The following is an 18329-nucleotide window of genomic DNA, read 5'->3' as shown; positions in this document are numbered from 1 at the left end:
AAATGAATAGGAGTTTTCTTGTTGAGGGTCGAGTTGAATAATGCTCAAATGAGAACGGGGTCTAAGGGAAATGTCCCTATGTGGGAGGGTGAGTCTATATTCACACTTAGGCCCCTTTCACACATACGGTCCGTTCAGTTTATCAGTTCAGTCACGTCAAAATGTATCAGTTTTTCATCCGTTTTTCATCCTTTTTTACATCCACTACCAATGCAAAGACGGGTGAAAAATGGACCGTTTGTCCGTTTACATCAGTTTTTCGTCCGATCCGTTTTTTTAGACGGACGAAAAATAGGGCATTCACCCGTTCCAAAAAACCGACATTGACGGAAGCAGATGAAAACGGATGTTAAAGGATGATCATCTGTTTTTACATAGAGATACATTGATGTCCGTTTTTTATCCGTCAACGGATGTGTGAAAGGGGCCTTAAACTGAGCCTTTTCAGGCCTTTTTTCAGGGGTTTTTCATCAAGGCGTTTTTGCTGTGGCCAGTAGAAACCTGGGTAAGTTGTGGAGTGATGCTAGAAAAGGGAAGGGGAGCTGCTAACGCCTAACAAAAACGCTTAAATCTGCCTGAAAATTAGCTCATGAACTTTTTGAGTGATAGGCATTTTGCTACAGGTGAAAAAACGGTGAAAAAACGCTCAAATATGAACAGGGGCCATTGAAATAAGGGTCTTAAGAATAAGCATGCTTTAAATTGTATTGCCTTGTTACCTGACCGTAGGTGCAGTAATGATGCCAATGAAAAGTATCCTGCACCAGCTTAGTGGGTGACTTGCTTGAAATACAAAGATATGCTTTAAGAAGAATGTATTTAGTTCAGTCAGCTGGAAAAGAAAGAAATATTCCTTTTAATTGTAGCATAAAGCAACAGTAGTCAAAGGACAAACAACACAAAAACAGTGCTACCATTGTTATTCAAACCATGTTAAAACATGCATTTTATGTATAAAAAGTATATGCACAAAATAGATTGCGTCTTCCACTTTAAACTCTATACAAAATATATATCACAGATGGTGTCATATAACCACTATCGATGGTGACAGATGCCATCTGGATATCGGACGTTATAGAGCAGTATTCACATTTAAAACCAGGATGGGGTCTCACAAGGGGAGCCCGGAAAAAAAAACCCTCACCCGGTGAATGCGGGAATCCCACCAAGCGGACACCTGGCCTTCGATGGTACTCAAGGCCAATCTCTGTTCAACCCCCCCATTGAAGGAAGGTCAAGATCTGAGCCACGAACAGGCGTGAGGAAGAACCCCAAGAGACTCACACTACGCAATGTACGTCTTTCACGTACGATGGTAGATCTTCCTAGCTTTCAACAATGTAGGAAACACCAACTCAGATAAACCCCTATCTTTCAACACCTGGCATTCAACAGCCAAGCCATCAAAGCCAGTGACTGTAAAGCAGAGATCCTCCCTGAGAGGAAGCTGCCAAGGAACGTTGACGACCAGCCGCACCAGATTGGCGTACCAAGCCCGGTGAGGCCAGTCTGGAGCCACTAAGATGACCGTAATCCCTTCTGCCTCAATCCTGCGTAGAAGTCTTGGGAGAAACTTGAGAGGAGCAAAGGCGTAAATCAGACGATATGACCCCACGGGGCCACCAGCGCATCTGTGGGGTCCCTTGACTGAGCCACAAACCTCTGAACCTTTCTGTTGAGCCAAGACGCCAACAGATCCACCTCGGGGGTACCCCACTGAAGACACACATGGTGAAACACCTCCGGATGAAGGGACCACTCCCTCGTGGTCCAACGCCCACTGACTGAGGTAATCCGCCTGCCAATTTTCCACCCCGGGAATGTGTACAGCGGAGGGGGCTGGAACGAACCATTCTGCCCACCTTAGAATGCCGGCTACCTCTAGAGCAGTCAGGACACTTTTTGTGCCCCCTTGGTGATTGACATGAGCCACAGCTTTGGCATTGTCCGATTGAATGCGCACTGGACAACCCTGAAGATGATCCAGTCACAGTCTGATTCTTCCAGCGACCAGATCCCCTAAGCAGAATGCTTGCCAAGGACGCCTCCTCAGCAGGACAGGCTGGCATCTGTGGTGATCACTGTCCAATACAAGTGGAGGAAGGATTATCCCAGCCAAAGCGCCAGAGAACGAAGCCACCATATCAGGGACTACTTTGTGCCCCGACTCAGTCAGATCTCAGCATGTTAGGGGGGACATCCCCCTGACGAAGACACGTAGTCCCTTGTGTCAACACACGTAGGGGAGGGGCCAGATCCACGTCGGTGAACGGAGTACACGGCTGTGAGAGGAAACGCTGTAAGACTTTGCGAGGAGCTAATCTGGATTATCTGTCAAACTCGTATACGATACATTGCCTGTACAGTTTGGTGCGCTGCAGGCACCCGGTGAATGTAAGTGCAATATATATTTCTTTAATAAAATTGATTTTACACAACAATACTTGCACGATGGAGCGTTTTCCCCCATATATGAGGGATACTCAAGCGCGATACAGACCCACTGGGAGCCGGCGCGGCGAAGGAGAAAATCCATCCAGTACTCATAGGGATTGCTTGAGGCTTTTATCTGACCGAGCTTTATCTGACCGAGCTTTGCTGCAAGGTCACACACCTTAAGGTGAGATACCCACCCAGAGGGGGGTCACAAGTGTGGAGGTGGCACATACTTTTGGAAGTTTCCCACAGAATTTCGTTATCACACAAGCACTGGTGATTAGGATCCTTTTCTCAAATATAGGACCATGGTTACCATTTTAAAATCACGGACATTTTTGATCCAGTATATTATTTTTATTGAAGGATTTATTGTAATATGCCATTACTTATTGTAATTGGATATTATCATTAGGAGTATACATTGTATTTATTTGAAGTCATTTTTTTGTGATACTATTTACTTTGTATGTACAAGGTGGATTTATAATCAATATTTCACTTTTGTACAGCACTTTATTCATGCATTAATACAAACAATTATTTTACAGTTTCATTTTGCAGTTTGAGGACTAATTGGTTCACATTTGCGCAGCACTTTATTTATATATTTTTCTTAACCTTTAATGAGGTCATCCAGTGGAGCTCCAAACAGGAGCTAGCTTTTGCTAGCCAGTTGCCCGCAAGTCACATTCACCTGGGACACAACAGACTCCAGGACTGCCATCAGTGCATGGCTGGAGGGTTGGGACCCGGAGGGCCCCGCAGCCTCAGAGAGAGGATCAAGTGGGGATATGTGCACCAAAGACTCCATGAGTCACCAGGGGGGGCCCCACAAAAAGTGTAAAACACTGCTAAGGGACAACCCCCACTCTGCTGGCAGCACCATCTGGTCGTCAGGCACAAAGCACCAAGCAATCCTCAGCAGAGAGGGAGAGGATCCCACCAGACTCCCCACCCACAGAAACAGGCACTTGCAATCACCAGGAGAATCTGCACTACAATCACCAGGAGAATCTGCACTACATGTACAGGGATCAGGAAGTAAAATGATCCAGGAGTCAGCACCAGGGGATGAGGAGGGGCTCCCACCGCTGCCCACAGGGCTCCACTGTTATGGCTGCCGCTATTCCCAATGACAAACCACAAGAAAATGGCCACCGGACTACACAAACATGGCCACCGTGTATAGAAACACACAGGCTACAAAAAAATGGCAGCACCACAAGGCTTACAGGGACCCAGGAGGGAGGCCAGGCCTCAAGGACAGATCCAGGCAGGAGCCCCCACCAGGTACAGCCCCCCCCTCCACACAATCGATCGCCTGGACGCCGGCAGCGCACCCCCTGGCCCCAATCGCCAGCTAGCGTCCTGGCCCCATCACAGGAAAGTGGCCAGCGTGGGGGGGGGCAGGATGAGGGACTTGGCAAGGAGTAGCGAGAAACCCCTTTAGAACTGTGGATAGATACCATGAGAGGGAATTAACTACAACTTGTCGCTTTCATCAAGGAAGGATAGTGCTGTGACCTGCACTTTTAAGGTGTTATGCAATATCTTGCTGTCTGCACCGTCTTGCAGAAAGTCCAAAATGGTTGGGATAATTTTTTCCCTCAGATCTCCTTCTTTACTGGCAACAATGCCAAGATACAAACTTTTTTCAAACCTTCTTGTAAATCGCTTGGGTAACTTTCTTACAACTAACCAAGATGGTATTCCCTACTTTGTCTCATAGGCCATTGTTCTGTAACATTATCCTTTCAGGAGCCAGGCTGAAAGCATCAGTATTTTGACATTCGGGTGCCCGATTGGCCCCTGAGTTAGTAGTCCTGTTTTGCATGGCAACGGGAGGTGCGGCCAACTGCTCATGTCCTTTAAATGGCTGAACCATACTCTTTGAGGCCAGTAGGGGGTGATCAGGATGATCGTGGCCTTTTCCTTCTTGATTTTTTTGGATGACCCTGGGGATCAGGATCATTGGGGGGATTGCATAACATTGCGGGAATGACCAGTCTTGTGCCAAGACATTCACCCACATGTTCCAGTCCCTTGGGAAGAAGAAAAAGAACCTTGGGACCTTGTTGTGCTTTGATGCAAATAGGTCTCACAAAGGTATCCCCCAAATCTGCACGATCCAATGAAGGTTGCCTGGTCTAGGAACCATTCTGTGTGTCGCACCATGTTTCTGCTCAGGTAATCTGCTAGGACATGCTCTGTCCCTTTCAGGTGTATGGCGGATAATGACTGTAAGTTCCCTTCTGCCATATCAGGATCGGGTCTGCTGTTGACATGAGTTGAGGGGATCTGGTACCCCCTGTCTGTTTATGTATGCTACAGTTGTAGCATTGTCCATTTGTATTTGGACATGTTTGTCCTTGATCAGTGCTTGGAAGGATTTTACTGCTAGATGCACTGCTTCCATTTCCCTCATATTCGATGAGGTTAGAGACCAGTCCTGTCTCCAAGTGCCTTGGGCCAGATATTCTGCTAAGTGTGCTCTCCAGCCTGAAGTGCTGGCATCTGTGGTGATGCAGATCACATTTGTTTGTGTCCACAAGCGCCCCTGGCTTTATGTGTGTGGTTTTAGCCACCATTGAAGCGACGATCTGATCTCTTGTGGGATTGTGATCTAGGACTCCATGGATCGCGGGTTCCCGTCCCACTGTGCTAAAATTAAGTTCTGTAATGGTCTTGTGTGAAGTCGTGCCCACGTGATGGCCGGTATAGAAGATGCCATGAGGCCCAGCACCCTCATGCTTTTTCTGATGGTGACCGCGTTGGGGAGGCATAAGGTCTAAGACCTCTTCCATTAACCTTACTATCTTGTCTTGAGGTAGAAAAATCTTTGTTTTCTTTGCATCCAAAACATACCCTAGGTAATTTACCTTTTGGCTGGGGATTAGGTAGGATTTTTGTTTGTTTATTATCCATCATTAACTTTTCAGATAATTGATACTCGAATGGAGGTCGTCTGTCAGGGTTTCTTTTGTGCTGGCAAAAAAGAGAAGGTCTTCCAGGTATGGTACGACTCCTATGCCTTTTAGCCTTAGGCTCTTCAGTGTTTTTTTGGTAAAAATTCTGGGTGCTGACGAAATGCCGAATGGCAAGGAGGTGTACTGGAAGTGCAGGGTGGTTTTTGGCCCCTGTATTGCAAATCTTAGAAAATTGTGGTGCTCCTTTATTGGTATGTGCAGGTAGGCATCCTGCAACTCTACCGTTGCCATGAAGGCTTCTGGCGGTAGCAAGTTTCTTACCAAATAGATGAGACTCCATCTGAAACTCGTTGAGGGGTTTAAAGGTACAAAATGGGCATGTACTTCCTGGATGGTTTCTTCCTGGCAAGATTTGCGAGTAGAAACCCTTGCCTAGTTCGTCTTGTGGGACCGCAGCAATAAATTTCTGTGTTAGGAGGTTTTCTAGGGAGGACATCCCCTCTACTCTCTGTCTCTGGGAAGCGAGGTCACCAAGAATTTGGTTGTGGAAGGAGGTGGGGGTTTGAAATTTCTATGTTGTAACCTTGTTCTACCGTGACAAGGACAAACTTGTTTGTGGTAATTTCTCACCATTTTTTGTGAAATTGAGGAGAGCTTGCCCCCCATCTGCTGGACATCACTGTCTTTTGGTGCTGGGCCCGGGAGGCTTACGGAAAAGGTATTCCCTATTTTTCCCCCTTGGAAAGGACCATCGCTTCCTGGTTTAGTTTTGCTTATAGCTTTTTTTTCTGCTGTCAAAAGGGCGTCTTGCATTGTTTTTTCTTAGTCTGCAGAAACCCCTTTTCCTATCTGCTGACTTGTCAAGAACCTGCTCCAAATGTGGTACAAAGAGAAGGTTGCCTGTGAAGGGGATACCACACAACTTGTTCTTGGAGGAGACGTCCCCTGTCCACTGAGTCATAGGGCCCTCCTGGCAGAGTTCATCAGCGCCGTTGCCCTGGCCGTGGTTTTGACTGCCTCAGCCGAAGCATCCGCTATAAAGGCCGCTGCCCTTGCCAGGGTGAGCATGGTTTTTAGTAACTTTTCTGGGAGTATCCCTTCTAAGAGTTTTTGCAGTTGGTTTAGCCATAGCAGCAGAGTTATTGCCGTGCATGTGGGTGCAATTGCCGCTTTAAGATATGATGCTCTTGCTTCCCATGCTCTCTTTAGGAGTGATTCCGCTTTCTTATCCATGGTTCCTTTTGAGATACCGGAATCTTCAAAAGAAAGGTCCTACTTGTTTGCTATTCTTGCTATTCTTGCTAGTGATGCGTCTACCTTGGGGCATTTGGCCCAGGTTTCTTCCGCAAACTGGTACCTGGGTATGAACAATCTCCTCTCGGGTTCTCACCATTCTTTCTTTGTGATGTTTTTTTAAGGATTGATGTACAGGGAAAGTCCTGGGTTTCTTTGGTTGCAGTCCCTTGTACATTTTTTCATGTAAAAACAATTCTGGTTTTTGTTCCTTTATTCCTAGTGTGTCTACAAATGTCCTCAATTCCTCGGTATCCTCTGTCGGAAAGAGTTAACTTTGAGAGTCTTCATCTTGAGAATCTGAGCATAGTCCTAACTCCGATTCAGATGATTATTTATTTCTTTCAGGTACTTATATAGCGCTGTAAATTTTTACGCAGCGCTTTACATATACATTACACATTCACATCAGTCCCTGCCCTCAAGGAGCTTACAATCTAAGGTCCCTAACTCACATTCATACATACATAGTAGGGCCAATTTTATACAGGATCCAATTAACCTACCAGCATGTCTTTGGAGTGTGGGAGGAAACCGGAGTACCCGGAGGAAACCCACGGATGCACAGGGAGAACATGCAAACTCCAGGCAGGTAGTGTCGTGGTTGGGATTCGAACCAGTTGGGATTCTGAACTTTTTTCATGGTTAGACCTGCCTGGTTGTTCTTTGCAAGTGGATGGGGTGTCCCACATTTCCTTTTTGAAAGTTGACATAAGCTCTTTAATGCACCTCATGACTCTTTCTACCAGCTTGCTGATACATTTTTGGCATAAGGGTTTCGTCCAATCTGATGCCAATTTAGGATTGCATGCAGCGCATGCCTTACTACTGGTCCTGGCTTTTCTTTGCAAGCAAGAAAAAAGGACCCAGTGTGAGGAAGGTGTAGCCTGCTGCATACCACTACAATGTCTAGGGCGAATAGAGGTTAGTAAGAACCGAGGTGGCCTAAGCATGCTCTGGCTTACCTTGGAGCTGTCCTGTTTAGCAGGATTTGCAGGGCCGGGTGATGCAGCTTCCGCCATGATTAGCCCACTAAGCTTCCCCCTGGTGCTCTTTTTAAGGCTTCCCGGCCCCTGCTCCGGCCCTGCCCCCAGCCGCCCTGATAGAGATACGGGAGGACACATATATCCCCATGTGTCTATGTCCTGATGAGATGCTGTATCCAGGTTCCTCACTGCGCCGGAAGCTTCCTTGCTGTGTCTTAATTTTACTGTCCCTCTCCGCATCCTGGTGCCCACAACAAAGATGGCGCCGGATGCAAGTGCGTCACTGGAAGGCCCGTCCACCTGAAGGGACTCACTTGGCGTCCCAGGCCAACGCCATCTTGCAACACCCCTCCTAACACCAGCAGGGTGAGGAGAGTGGATGGCGGCCCGCAGACGCCCCGGGCAATGCTTCTGCACGAGAATGCCAGAGGGCGACTCAGGGAGGCATCCCAAGATGCCTTGTCAGCTGGGGGGGGGGGGGGGGTTGTTTACCCCCCAATGTTAGGGAAACCTCAGGCAGATGGGATCCCTGGGTGGGTCCCTGGAGGCCCTGGCCTGAGTCACCTGACCCCCTTTAGAGGCAACTGAAGACGACCGGCCAGGGAGTCACCTGCAATTAGCACAGGGACTGGAGGTGTGGTGAACCTAATGGTCCGGAGGAAACACAAGAACTGAGGCAGGCAGGTATGTGCAATCTTTTTATAATGGTGGACATTGTGTTTCCTGTTTACAGGTGGGAGGAGCCCTATCTCTCAGATGCTGCCCTGGAAGACGACTTGAGAAAAAAGGTTTGGTAAAAATACAACTAATTGTACTTATAGGTCTAATTTTACCTTATGTGTACTACCGCTTGTAAAATGTTATTTTTCTTTGCATTTGCTCAGTGGAGGAAATAAGGCCAAAAAACTGGAGTCCCATGTTTTTGAGTGTTTTCTAAGAGGGAAGGCACAGGTAGCGAATGAAAATTTTGAATATCCCTGTTCAATTTGGTTTTAATTTATTTTCTTCCTATATTATAAAGGATTATGTTGCATTTGTAGAGATGTCTTGTCATGAATTGTGGCAAATTTTTGAATTTGCTTGTCTTTTTTCAAACGAAAGACAGCTAATGCGGGGAACTTGTACTCAAAAAGATTTACCCCCCTTCATGACCAGGCCATTTTTTGCGGTACAGCACTGCATTACTTACTGACAATCGTGCAGTCATGAAAACACTGTACCCAAAAATAATTTATGCCATTTTTTCTCCACATATAGAGCTTTCTTTTGGTGGTATTTGATAACCTCTGCGTTTTTAATTTTTTGCTCTATAAACAAAAAAGAAAGACCATCAATTTTGGTAAAAAACTTTTTTTTTTCTTTCTGCTATAAAACATATCCAATAAAAAATTTAAAAAAATCGAATTTCTTAATAAATTAAGGCAATATGTATTCTGCTACTTGTTTTTGGTAAAATAAATCCCAATAAGCTTAAATTGATTGGTTTACGTGACCGTTACACCATCTACAAACTCTAGAAGGACTGCAATATTGCGGCGGACTACTGAACACCTACTAACTCTTTTGACACGTTGCAGGAACCATTGACACTAATACAGTGATCAGTGCTAAAAATATTCACTGTACTAATTACACTGGCCGGGAAGGGGTTAACATCTAGGGCGATCAAAGGGTTTACTGTGTGACTAGCCTGTGTTTGTGTACAGTGACCTGCTTTCACTAGAGGAAGAGATCGATTCTAGTTCTGCCTCGGTCTCTCTGCGAGTGGTGTGGTGCAGTAAATCGACAGAACACCGGCCAGAACGGATACAACACTTCCAAATTGAGAGAATCCTTATAATGAGAGCATGACAGCAGAGTGCAAAGTTCTGAAGTAGAACGAACCAGGCCAACACTGGGCGGCAACAGTTCATGTGCCATCACTCAACCTGTCCTATTTTATATCTGGCTCGTTCACCGTGTATATACACAATAATAGTAAGGAGGAGAGAGGAGAGAGGAGAGAGGAGAGAGGAGAGAGGAGAGAGGAGAGAGGAGAGAGAGAGAGAGAGAGAGAGAGAAAGAGATGCCTCAGACGATCGGCGCATGCACAGTGTTGATGTCACGCCAACTGATCAGCTGTAGTTATGTCACTACTGCGCATGTTCTGATCGTCGGAGGCAATATCAAACGATCTGCATTATTCGACAGAACAGGGGAGCACATCGAGCCCCTGGGACCCGCAGATCAGCTTCTGCTGTGAATTTTTACAGCAGATGCGGCCCACCAGCAGCATGTGTGCGCCCCCTGCAGGCAGAACTGCAGAATCATGTATACATAGGCGATTATGCTCACAGCTGCTGCCCTGTAGCAGTAAAAGTGCTATAGGGCAGTCAGCAAGTGGTTAAGTTCCTCCACACTAAACTCATCAAACCATATCTTTATGGAGCTGGCTTTGTGCAGTGTCCATACTTATGGCTATAAAATATATACTGCACAGAACCAATATAACCATCTAATTCATAGGGTTCAGAAAATCTTGTAGGATCATTCTTCCCTTGTAAGACAATCAAGAAAATATCAAGAAATAGCAGTTTCACCTCATACTGATATTATGCAGAAAATATGATACCACATAGAGGGCAGCAACCTTACCTATTCCAATATGGGTGGAATGTCCTAGCTAGGTCAATTCAAAGTGAAAGATCTCACCAATATTTGTAGAAAAGAAACTTGCAGATATGAATAAGTTTGCAGCAACTTAAATCTGTGTACAACTTACCTGCCAAATGATCATAAAGAGATATACCCCAGCCACTCTCTGAAAGGAAGATTTAGGGTCAAACCATCGCACGTATATCCAGCTTGCTGGAGTGAACTGCAGCACTGCTCTCTTGATCTTTCCTGTAGTCGTGTGAATGTCTCTGTACAATGGTTGAAAACAAACTTTAGAGAAAGAATTCAACAAAAAGACAACTTTTCTTTTATAGAACTAAAAAAAAAAAAAAAAAAAAAAAAAAAAAAGAGAGAAGTCTATCAACTATACTGCCACCTACAGGACCAGAGAAGAAAGGTTTACTGACCATAACCGGGGATAAGCTGGTTAAGATTTGGTACACATGGAAGATGGAAGTCAGAAGGAGCTGCCTGCTGAATGCTCTTACACCCAGTTTAAAAAGGTGTGTATGGAGGTGAAAGAACTGCAAGCGCACCCGAAAATTTTAGGTGTATTGTGCTCATCAAAATGAAAGGTGTCAATGGCATGTGCATTATCTGATAATCATTCACTGCAATGGCTGCCTGAATCAATCAGCAGAAAGTTGAGGATATCAAGGCTTTCTAGATAAATATAAGCACCCAGTGCACTCCGAACAATGTTCTCCTGTGCTGGAGAGTGCATAATCTGGTGCAGCTCTGCATGGAAACCAATCAGCATTCAGGATTTTTTTTGCCAAAGCTTAATTGCACAAGCTGAAGTTAGAAGATGATTGGTTCTCATGCACAGATGCATCAGATTTTGCACTCTCCAGTTTTAGTAAAACAACCCCAAAGAATGTAAAGGTGTTTTCAACTCGTAACTTTTACCTAAAACCAAAATGTTTTGTTTAAATATTGTCTAGAAAAAAGTAAATGGGGAAAAAACCCTGGTATGGTTTTTTTTTGGGACCCTTTCACACTAATAACAGTGTTCATTACAATCAGCAGGGAATCCATGAAAAGATCCACCACTGAATCAGAGCTCAATGGATGTCACTTTTGTTAAGACTATTCCTCACTGAGCTTAACCCATGTTAATCTATGCACAGATATGATTCGTCATGGTTAGGTTTCAAAAACCTAAAAAAAAACCTAGAAATTCTCCTTTTTTTCCTCAACAGACTTGGGAAGTATCTGGACTTAAACAGACATGCATCCATTTACAACTCCCTGCCCATAGATTAACATAGAACATCTATTCAGATCCCCCTGAAAAATTATCAGGCAGTTTGAATTTGACCAACTGTGTGAAATCACCCTTAGACATTTGTCCCTGGAAAAAGTAAGATTTCCACTCTATTCCTGTTTTGATGACAGCTCAAAAAACTCAGTTCTTCCATGCTTACAGTCCTAGGTAACAGTGGTAATCAGGACAAATAAAAAAAAACAAATCTCCCTAGTGGGGATAGACACCTTCCTACTCTCAGAAAACAGCTGGAAACAAATTAGGAGCAAAGGCCTCCAGCAGAGCCAGAAGTGGCGATGAGAACCTCTGGCAGTCGCACTACATGGACCGCCTGCAAGGCAGCTTGCACCAAAGCCCTGCTTACAGGTACATTCTTGGTAGTGTCCCCTTGAGGGAGAAAGCCTCCATCACCAGCATGGGTAGTAAGCACTCTCCCCCTAAAGGGGTACTAGGGCTACAAAATAAAGGGAGACAGGATCCCTCACAGCCAAGACACATTATCTGTCCAGGACCCGGATGCTGAGTTTTCCCCAGGAACCCTGCTCCTGTTAAGGGAATGCTGCATCCAGGAGGCCCCTGACATCTAGCATGACGGTCTGATAGGTAAAACAAAAAAAACAAAAATAAATGATGTGATCCTATCTGGCCGAAGGAAAAGCATGAAACTGAGGACCTGGAAGGTGGCACACTTTTTATAAGGATGTGGATCATGTGTATCCTGGTTAGTCCACTACTACTGACTTGTTATCACTGCTCAAGACCTTGTAGCCCTTTGTGCTTGAGAGTTCCTCAGCCCCTTTGGAAAACATTTCAAATCCAGCTTAGAAAACCAGTGACAATACTGGGTTTCTAAGCAGATGAGTTACAGTATCTCACAAAAGTGAGTACACCCCCACATTTTTTAAATATTTTATTATCTCTTTAATTGTGACAGCACTGAAGAAATGACACTTTGTTACAATGTAAAGTAGTGAGTGTACAGCTTGTATAACAGTGTAAATTTGCTGTCCCCTCAAAATAACTCAACACACAGCCATTAATGTCTAAACCACTGGCAACAAAAGTGAGTACACTCCTAAGTGAAAATGTCCAAATTGGGCCCAAAGTGTCAATATTTTGTGTGGCCACCATTATTTTCCAGTATTGCCTTACCCTCTTGGGCATTGAGTTCACCAGAGCTTCACAGGTTGCCACTGGAGTCCTCTTCCACTCCTCCATGATGACATCAAGGAGCTGGTGGATGTTAGAGACCTTGCGCTCCTCCACCTTTCGTTTGAGGATGCCCCACAGAGGATCAATAGAATTTAGGTCTGGAGACATGCTTGGCCAATACTTTACCTTTACCCTCGGCTTCTTTAGCAAGGCAGTGGTCACCCTGGAGGTGTGTTTGGGGTCATTAACCTGTTGGAATACTGCCCTGCCGCCCAGTCTCCAAAGGGAGGGGATCATGCTCTACTTCAGTATGTCACAGTACATGTTGGCATTCATTGTTCCCTCAATGAACTGTAGCTCCCCAGTGCTGGCAGCACTCATGCAGCCCCAGACCAAGACACTCCCACCACCATGCCTGACTGCAGGCAAGACACCCTTGTCTTTGTACTCCTCACACACTTGAAACCATCTGAACCAAATAAGTTTATCTTGGTCTCATGAAACAACAGAACATGGTTCCAGTAATCCATGTCCTTAGTCTGCTTGTCTTCAGCAAACTTTTTGCGGACTTTCTTGTGCATCATTTTGGAAGAGGCTTCCTTCTGGGACGACAGCCATGCAGATCAATTTGATGCAGTGTGCGGCGTATGGTCTGAGCATTGACAGGCTAACCCCCCACCCCTTCAACCTCAGCAGCAATGGTAGCAGCACTCGTATGTCTAATTCCTAAAGACAACCTCTGGATATGATGCTGACCACGTGCACTCAACCTCTTTGGTCGACCATGGCGAGGCCTAGTCTGAGTGGAACCGGTCCTGTTAAACCGCTGTATGGTCTTGGCCAACGTGCTGCAGCTTAGTTTCAGGGTCTTAGAATTTTTGCTCTACATGAAGATGGCCTAGGCTAAAAGATGGCTTTTTTTCAGATCCTTTTTCAGTTCTTTGCCATGAGGTGCCATGTTAAACTTCTAGTGACCAGTAAGAGTGAGAACGATAACACCAAATTTAACACACCTGCTATCCATTCACACCTGAGACCTTGTAATACTAACAAGTCACATAAAACCTGGGAGGGAAAATGGCTAATTGGGCCCAATTTGGACATTTTCACTTAGGGCTCTTTCAAAAACGGAGTCGGCCAGGCGAACTCCGTTTTTCTCAGCGGGGGATCGATCCGCCGATCCCCCACTGAGAAGGCGGATGACAGCTGTGTATCCACGCTGTGTGCGGAAAGACAGCTGTCAGGTCCCCATTCATCTCTATGGGGGAATCGGATGGGAACGTACCGTCTGTCCGTTCTTATCCGATCCGCCAGACGGATGGAAAATAGGGTTTCCATCCGTCCGGTTTTGACGGATCGGATCAGATGTCAGCGGACATGTCTCAGCTGATATCCAATGCCCCATAGGGATGCATGGTGCGTCCATTCAGATCCGCCAAAAAAACTGACAGGCGGATCTGCACGGACTCAATGTGTGAAAGGGGCCCTAGGGGTGTACTCACTTTTGTTGCCAGCGGTTTAGACAATAATGGCTGTGTGTTGAATTATTTTGAGGGGACAGCAAATTTACACTGTTATACAAGCTGTACACTCACTACTTTACATTGTAGCAAAATGTCATTTCTTCAGTGTTGTCACATGAAAAGATAATAAAATATTTACAAAAATGTGAGGGGTGTACTCACTTTTGTGAGATACTGTAAGTCAAAAAGATCATCATAGCAAAATCTCCTAGTACACTGTACATCCCTGCATGGCAAACAGCTGGGACTCTAAAAGGGTGAGCATAAGATATAGATAACATGTATAGCCATTAAAGCATTGGAAGACCTACTTGAAGCTTGCCCAGTGGTAACTCCTCATCTCCAGGAAGCGACAGACCACCATGCCGAGGAGGATGCCACCTCCGTTGCATAGAAGGATGTCCAGAATGACCTGGTCCCACCAGCACTCAGCAAAGTTAGGAAGAAGGTGCATGAAAAACAGCTGCGGAGAAGATGAAATAGTGTGAAGGATTAAAAAATAAAAAAATAAAAAACAGCTTCAGATACACATAAAAAGTGAAAAATATCTTGGTTGGCCTGTTAGCCATCTCCTGCTTTTATGTACATTGTAACTGTACAGGAAAGCAGATGGCCTCCCCACAAGGTCTCCTCAGGTCAACCAGGAGGAAATGAGAGGCGGTGGTACTTCCAGTCCTACCTCAGATGGTCAGGGTCTAACAACCAAATTAGTAATAGGATGACAAATCCAAATATTTTGTACCAGGAAAGTGGACCCAATATCAGATATACGCTTTCATGATACATGCACGCATTCACTTACAGGTATTTATAATCTGTCCAAAAGATTACAGCATGACCCATAAAAAAATTTTCTTCTTTTCTCCCCAAATGGCCGAAACTACCTTTGCTCAGACTCCATTCAGGTAAACATTTATTTCAGGGGTTAGATCCTGGCTCAGAGATGACAATCATGTAAATCGCAATGTCTGTGCAGTATCCCTTATGTTCTTGGCTGTGTGAACAGGAAAGGCCCCTTTCACATGAATGGTCCAATAGGGTCTGCATGTCCATTTTTCAGGCAGACCCAATTGAACCCTCCATTCTCTTATACAGAGTAGCAGATGTAAATGGACTTGTGCCGTTTACACCCACCTACCTCTAATCTGACCCGGTAAAAACAAACAGAAGGGGATTCTTTACCCTCCATCTGTTCGGATCGTATCAGAGAGGTGATGGGAGTAAACGATCAGCCGGTCTGTTTACATCCGAATGCCAATAGAGCAGAGTGGGCTGAGTCTGCATAAGTGGAGCAGACATGGATCTGTCATTCGGCCCGTGTGAAAGGAACCTTATAGTCTTCTGTTGCTGTCTGCAGGTCTGGGGTTCTGTGCATGCAGGTTTTTCATTTCTATATTCTGTCCAGTGGTTCAACTCGATATGCATAAGTCTTTTTTCAACATGACTAAAAGTGACCTGCCAGAATAAAAATTCATCACCCACATAGCTTAGAGTTCCTCTGCTACCCCCTTACCCTGTGACCAGCCAGAGTATATATCCATCACTCTCACAGTGATCAGGCCCTTTGCTACCCCCTTACCTTGTGACCAGCGAGAGTATAGATCCATCACTATCACAGTGATCAGGCCCTCTGCTACCTCTCACCCTGTGACCAGCGAGAGTATAGATCCATCACTCTCACAGTGATCAGGCCCTCTGCTACCCCCTTACCCTGTGACCAGCCATAGTATAGATCCATCACTCTCACAGTGATCAGGCCCTCTGCTACCCCTTACCCTGTGACCAGCCAGAGTATATATCCATCACTCTCACAGTGATCAGGCCCTCTGCTACCCCTTACCCTGTGACCAGCCAGAGTATAGATCCATCACTCTCACAGTGATCAGGCCCTTTGCTACCCCCTTACCTTGTGACCAGCGAGAGTATAGATCCATCACTCTCACAGTGATCAGGCCCTCTGCTACCTCTCACCCTGTGACCAGCGAGAGTATATATCCATCACTCTCACAGTGATCAGGCCCTCTGCTACCTCTCACCCTGTGACCAGCCAGAGTATATATCCATCACTCTCACAGTGATCAGGCCCTCTGCTACCCCCTTACCCTGTGACCAGCCAGAGTATATATCCATCACTCTCACAGTGATCAGGCCCTCTGCTACCCCCAACCGTGTGACCAGCCAGAGTATAGATCCATCACTCTCACAGTGATCAGGCCCTCTGCTACCCCCAACCCTGTGACCAGCCAGAGTATATATCCATCACTCTCACAGTGATCAGGCCCTCTGCTACCCCCAACCCTGTGACCAGCCAGAGCATATATATCCATCACTCTCACAGTGATCAGGCCCTCTGCTACCCCCAACCCTGCGACCAGCGAGAGTATATATCCATCACTCTCACAGTGATCAGGCCCTCTGCTACCCCCAACCCTGTGACCAGCGAGAGTATATATCCATCACTCTCACAGTGATCAGGCCCTCTGCTACTCCCAACCCTGTGACCAGCCAGAGTATATATCCATCACTCTCACAGTGATCAGGCCCTCTGCTACCCCCAACCGTGTGACCAGCCAGAGTATAGATCCATCACTCTCACAGTGATCAGGCCCTTTGCTACCTCTCACCCTGTGACCAGCCAGAGTATATATCCATCACTCTCACAGTGATCAGGCCCTCTGCTACCCCCCAACCCTGTGACCAGCCAGAGTATATATCCATCACTCTCACAGTGATCAGGCCCTCTGCTACCCCCAACCGTGTGACCAGCCAGAGTATAGATCCATCACTCTCACAGTGATCAGGCCCTCTGCTACCTCTCACCCTGTGACCAGCCAGAGTATATATCCATCACTCTCACAGTGATCAGGCCCTCTGCTACCCCCAACAGTGTGACCAGCCAGAGTATAGATCCATCACTCTCACAGTGATCAGGCCCTCTGCTACCCCCAACCGTGTGACCAGCCAGAGTATAGATCCATCACTCCCACAGTGATCAGGCCCTCTGCTACCCCCTTACCCTGTGACCAGCCAGAGTATATATCCATCACTCCCACAGTGATCAGGCCCTCTGCTACCCCCTTACCCTGTGACCAGCCAGAGTATAGATCCATCACTCTCACAGTGATCAGGCCCTTTGCTACCTCTCACCCTGTGACCAGCCAGAGTATATATCCATCACTCTCACAGTGATCAGGCCCTCTGCTACCCCCCTTACCCTGTGACCAGCGAGAGTATATATCCATCACTCTCACAGTGATCAGGCCCTCTACTACCCCCCTTACCCTGTGACCAGCCAGAGTATAGATCCATCACTCTCACAGTGATCAGGCCCTCTACTACCCCCTTACCCTGTGACCAGCCAGAGTATAGATCCATCACTCTCACAGTGATCAGGCCTTCTGCTATACCCCCTACCCTGTGATCAGCCAGAATAAATATTCCTTACCCTCACTACCTGCCGGTGCAAAAGTTCATCACCCTAGGGGGATCGAGTAAAAGCTCGATCCCCACTTTTACCTTTCATCCTGTGACTTTCCAGTGTATAAAATCCTTACAATCCTAAACCAATATACCTAACCTATCCCTCTACCTGACAAACGCACTGCCTCTTTCTAGGTGACTAGTTAAAGCACTACCCTGAACAGAGTGATTACAGGAAAGTGTAAGTTTAACTTTGCAGCAAAAATGAAAAGATAAACTAACACTGAATACCTTACCCACCCACCTAGTCCACGCTGTAATCACCTCTATGGGTAATGAGGTTCCCATGCAGCCAATATAACAGTCCAGGGATTTAAAATCCCCACTCTTCTCACCTTTCTTTGTGCAGCACTTCTGAGATGGATCAGAGCGATTCTGATTACTCTCAGCACAAAAACCGAGCTGTTAAAGGCAGCTCTCGTGAGAACTAAAGACCCGTAGCTGGCCGAAGTGGCTTCCGAAAATTTGACCATCAATCCTTCCCAACCCCCTAAGCCTTCAGAACTACAGTAGCAAGAAAAAGTATGTGAATCCCTTGGCATTAACTGGTTTTCTGCACTAACTGGCCATACAATTTCACACCAAAAGACAAACACAAAGTGCT

General features: G+C 46.0%; 1 protein-coding gene across 2 annotated transcripts in view; it reads right to left on the bottom strand.

Annotated features, from left to right (window-relative positions):
• The window catches only part of PTDSS1 (phosphatidylserine synthase 1), a 76725-nt gene that overhangs the window by 17348 nt on the left and 41048 nt on the right, over positions 1-18329 (bottom strand). For both annotated transcript variants that reach the window (XM_082258209.1, XM_082258210.1), the window contains exons 6-8: positions 14557-14708; positions 10410-10551; positions 720-832 (exon numbers count right to left, since the gene is read on the bottom strand). In XM_082258209.1, coding sequence (XP_082114335.1) covers positions 720-832; positions 10410-10551; positions 14557-14708 — 407 coding nt within the window. The remainder of the gene's footprint in view (positions 1-719; positions 833-10409; positions 10552-14556; positions 14709-18329) is intronic.

Source organism: Pelophylax lessonae (assembly GCF_965119305.1).
Source record: "Pelophylax lessonae genome assembly, chromosome: 5".
In the NCBI taxonomy this organism is placed as follows: domain Eukaryota; kingdom Metazoa; phylum Chordata; class Amphibia; order Anura; family Ranidae; genus Pelophylax; species Pelophylax lessonae.
This window is presented reverse-complemented; position numbering and strand designations above follow the sequence as displayed.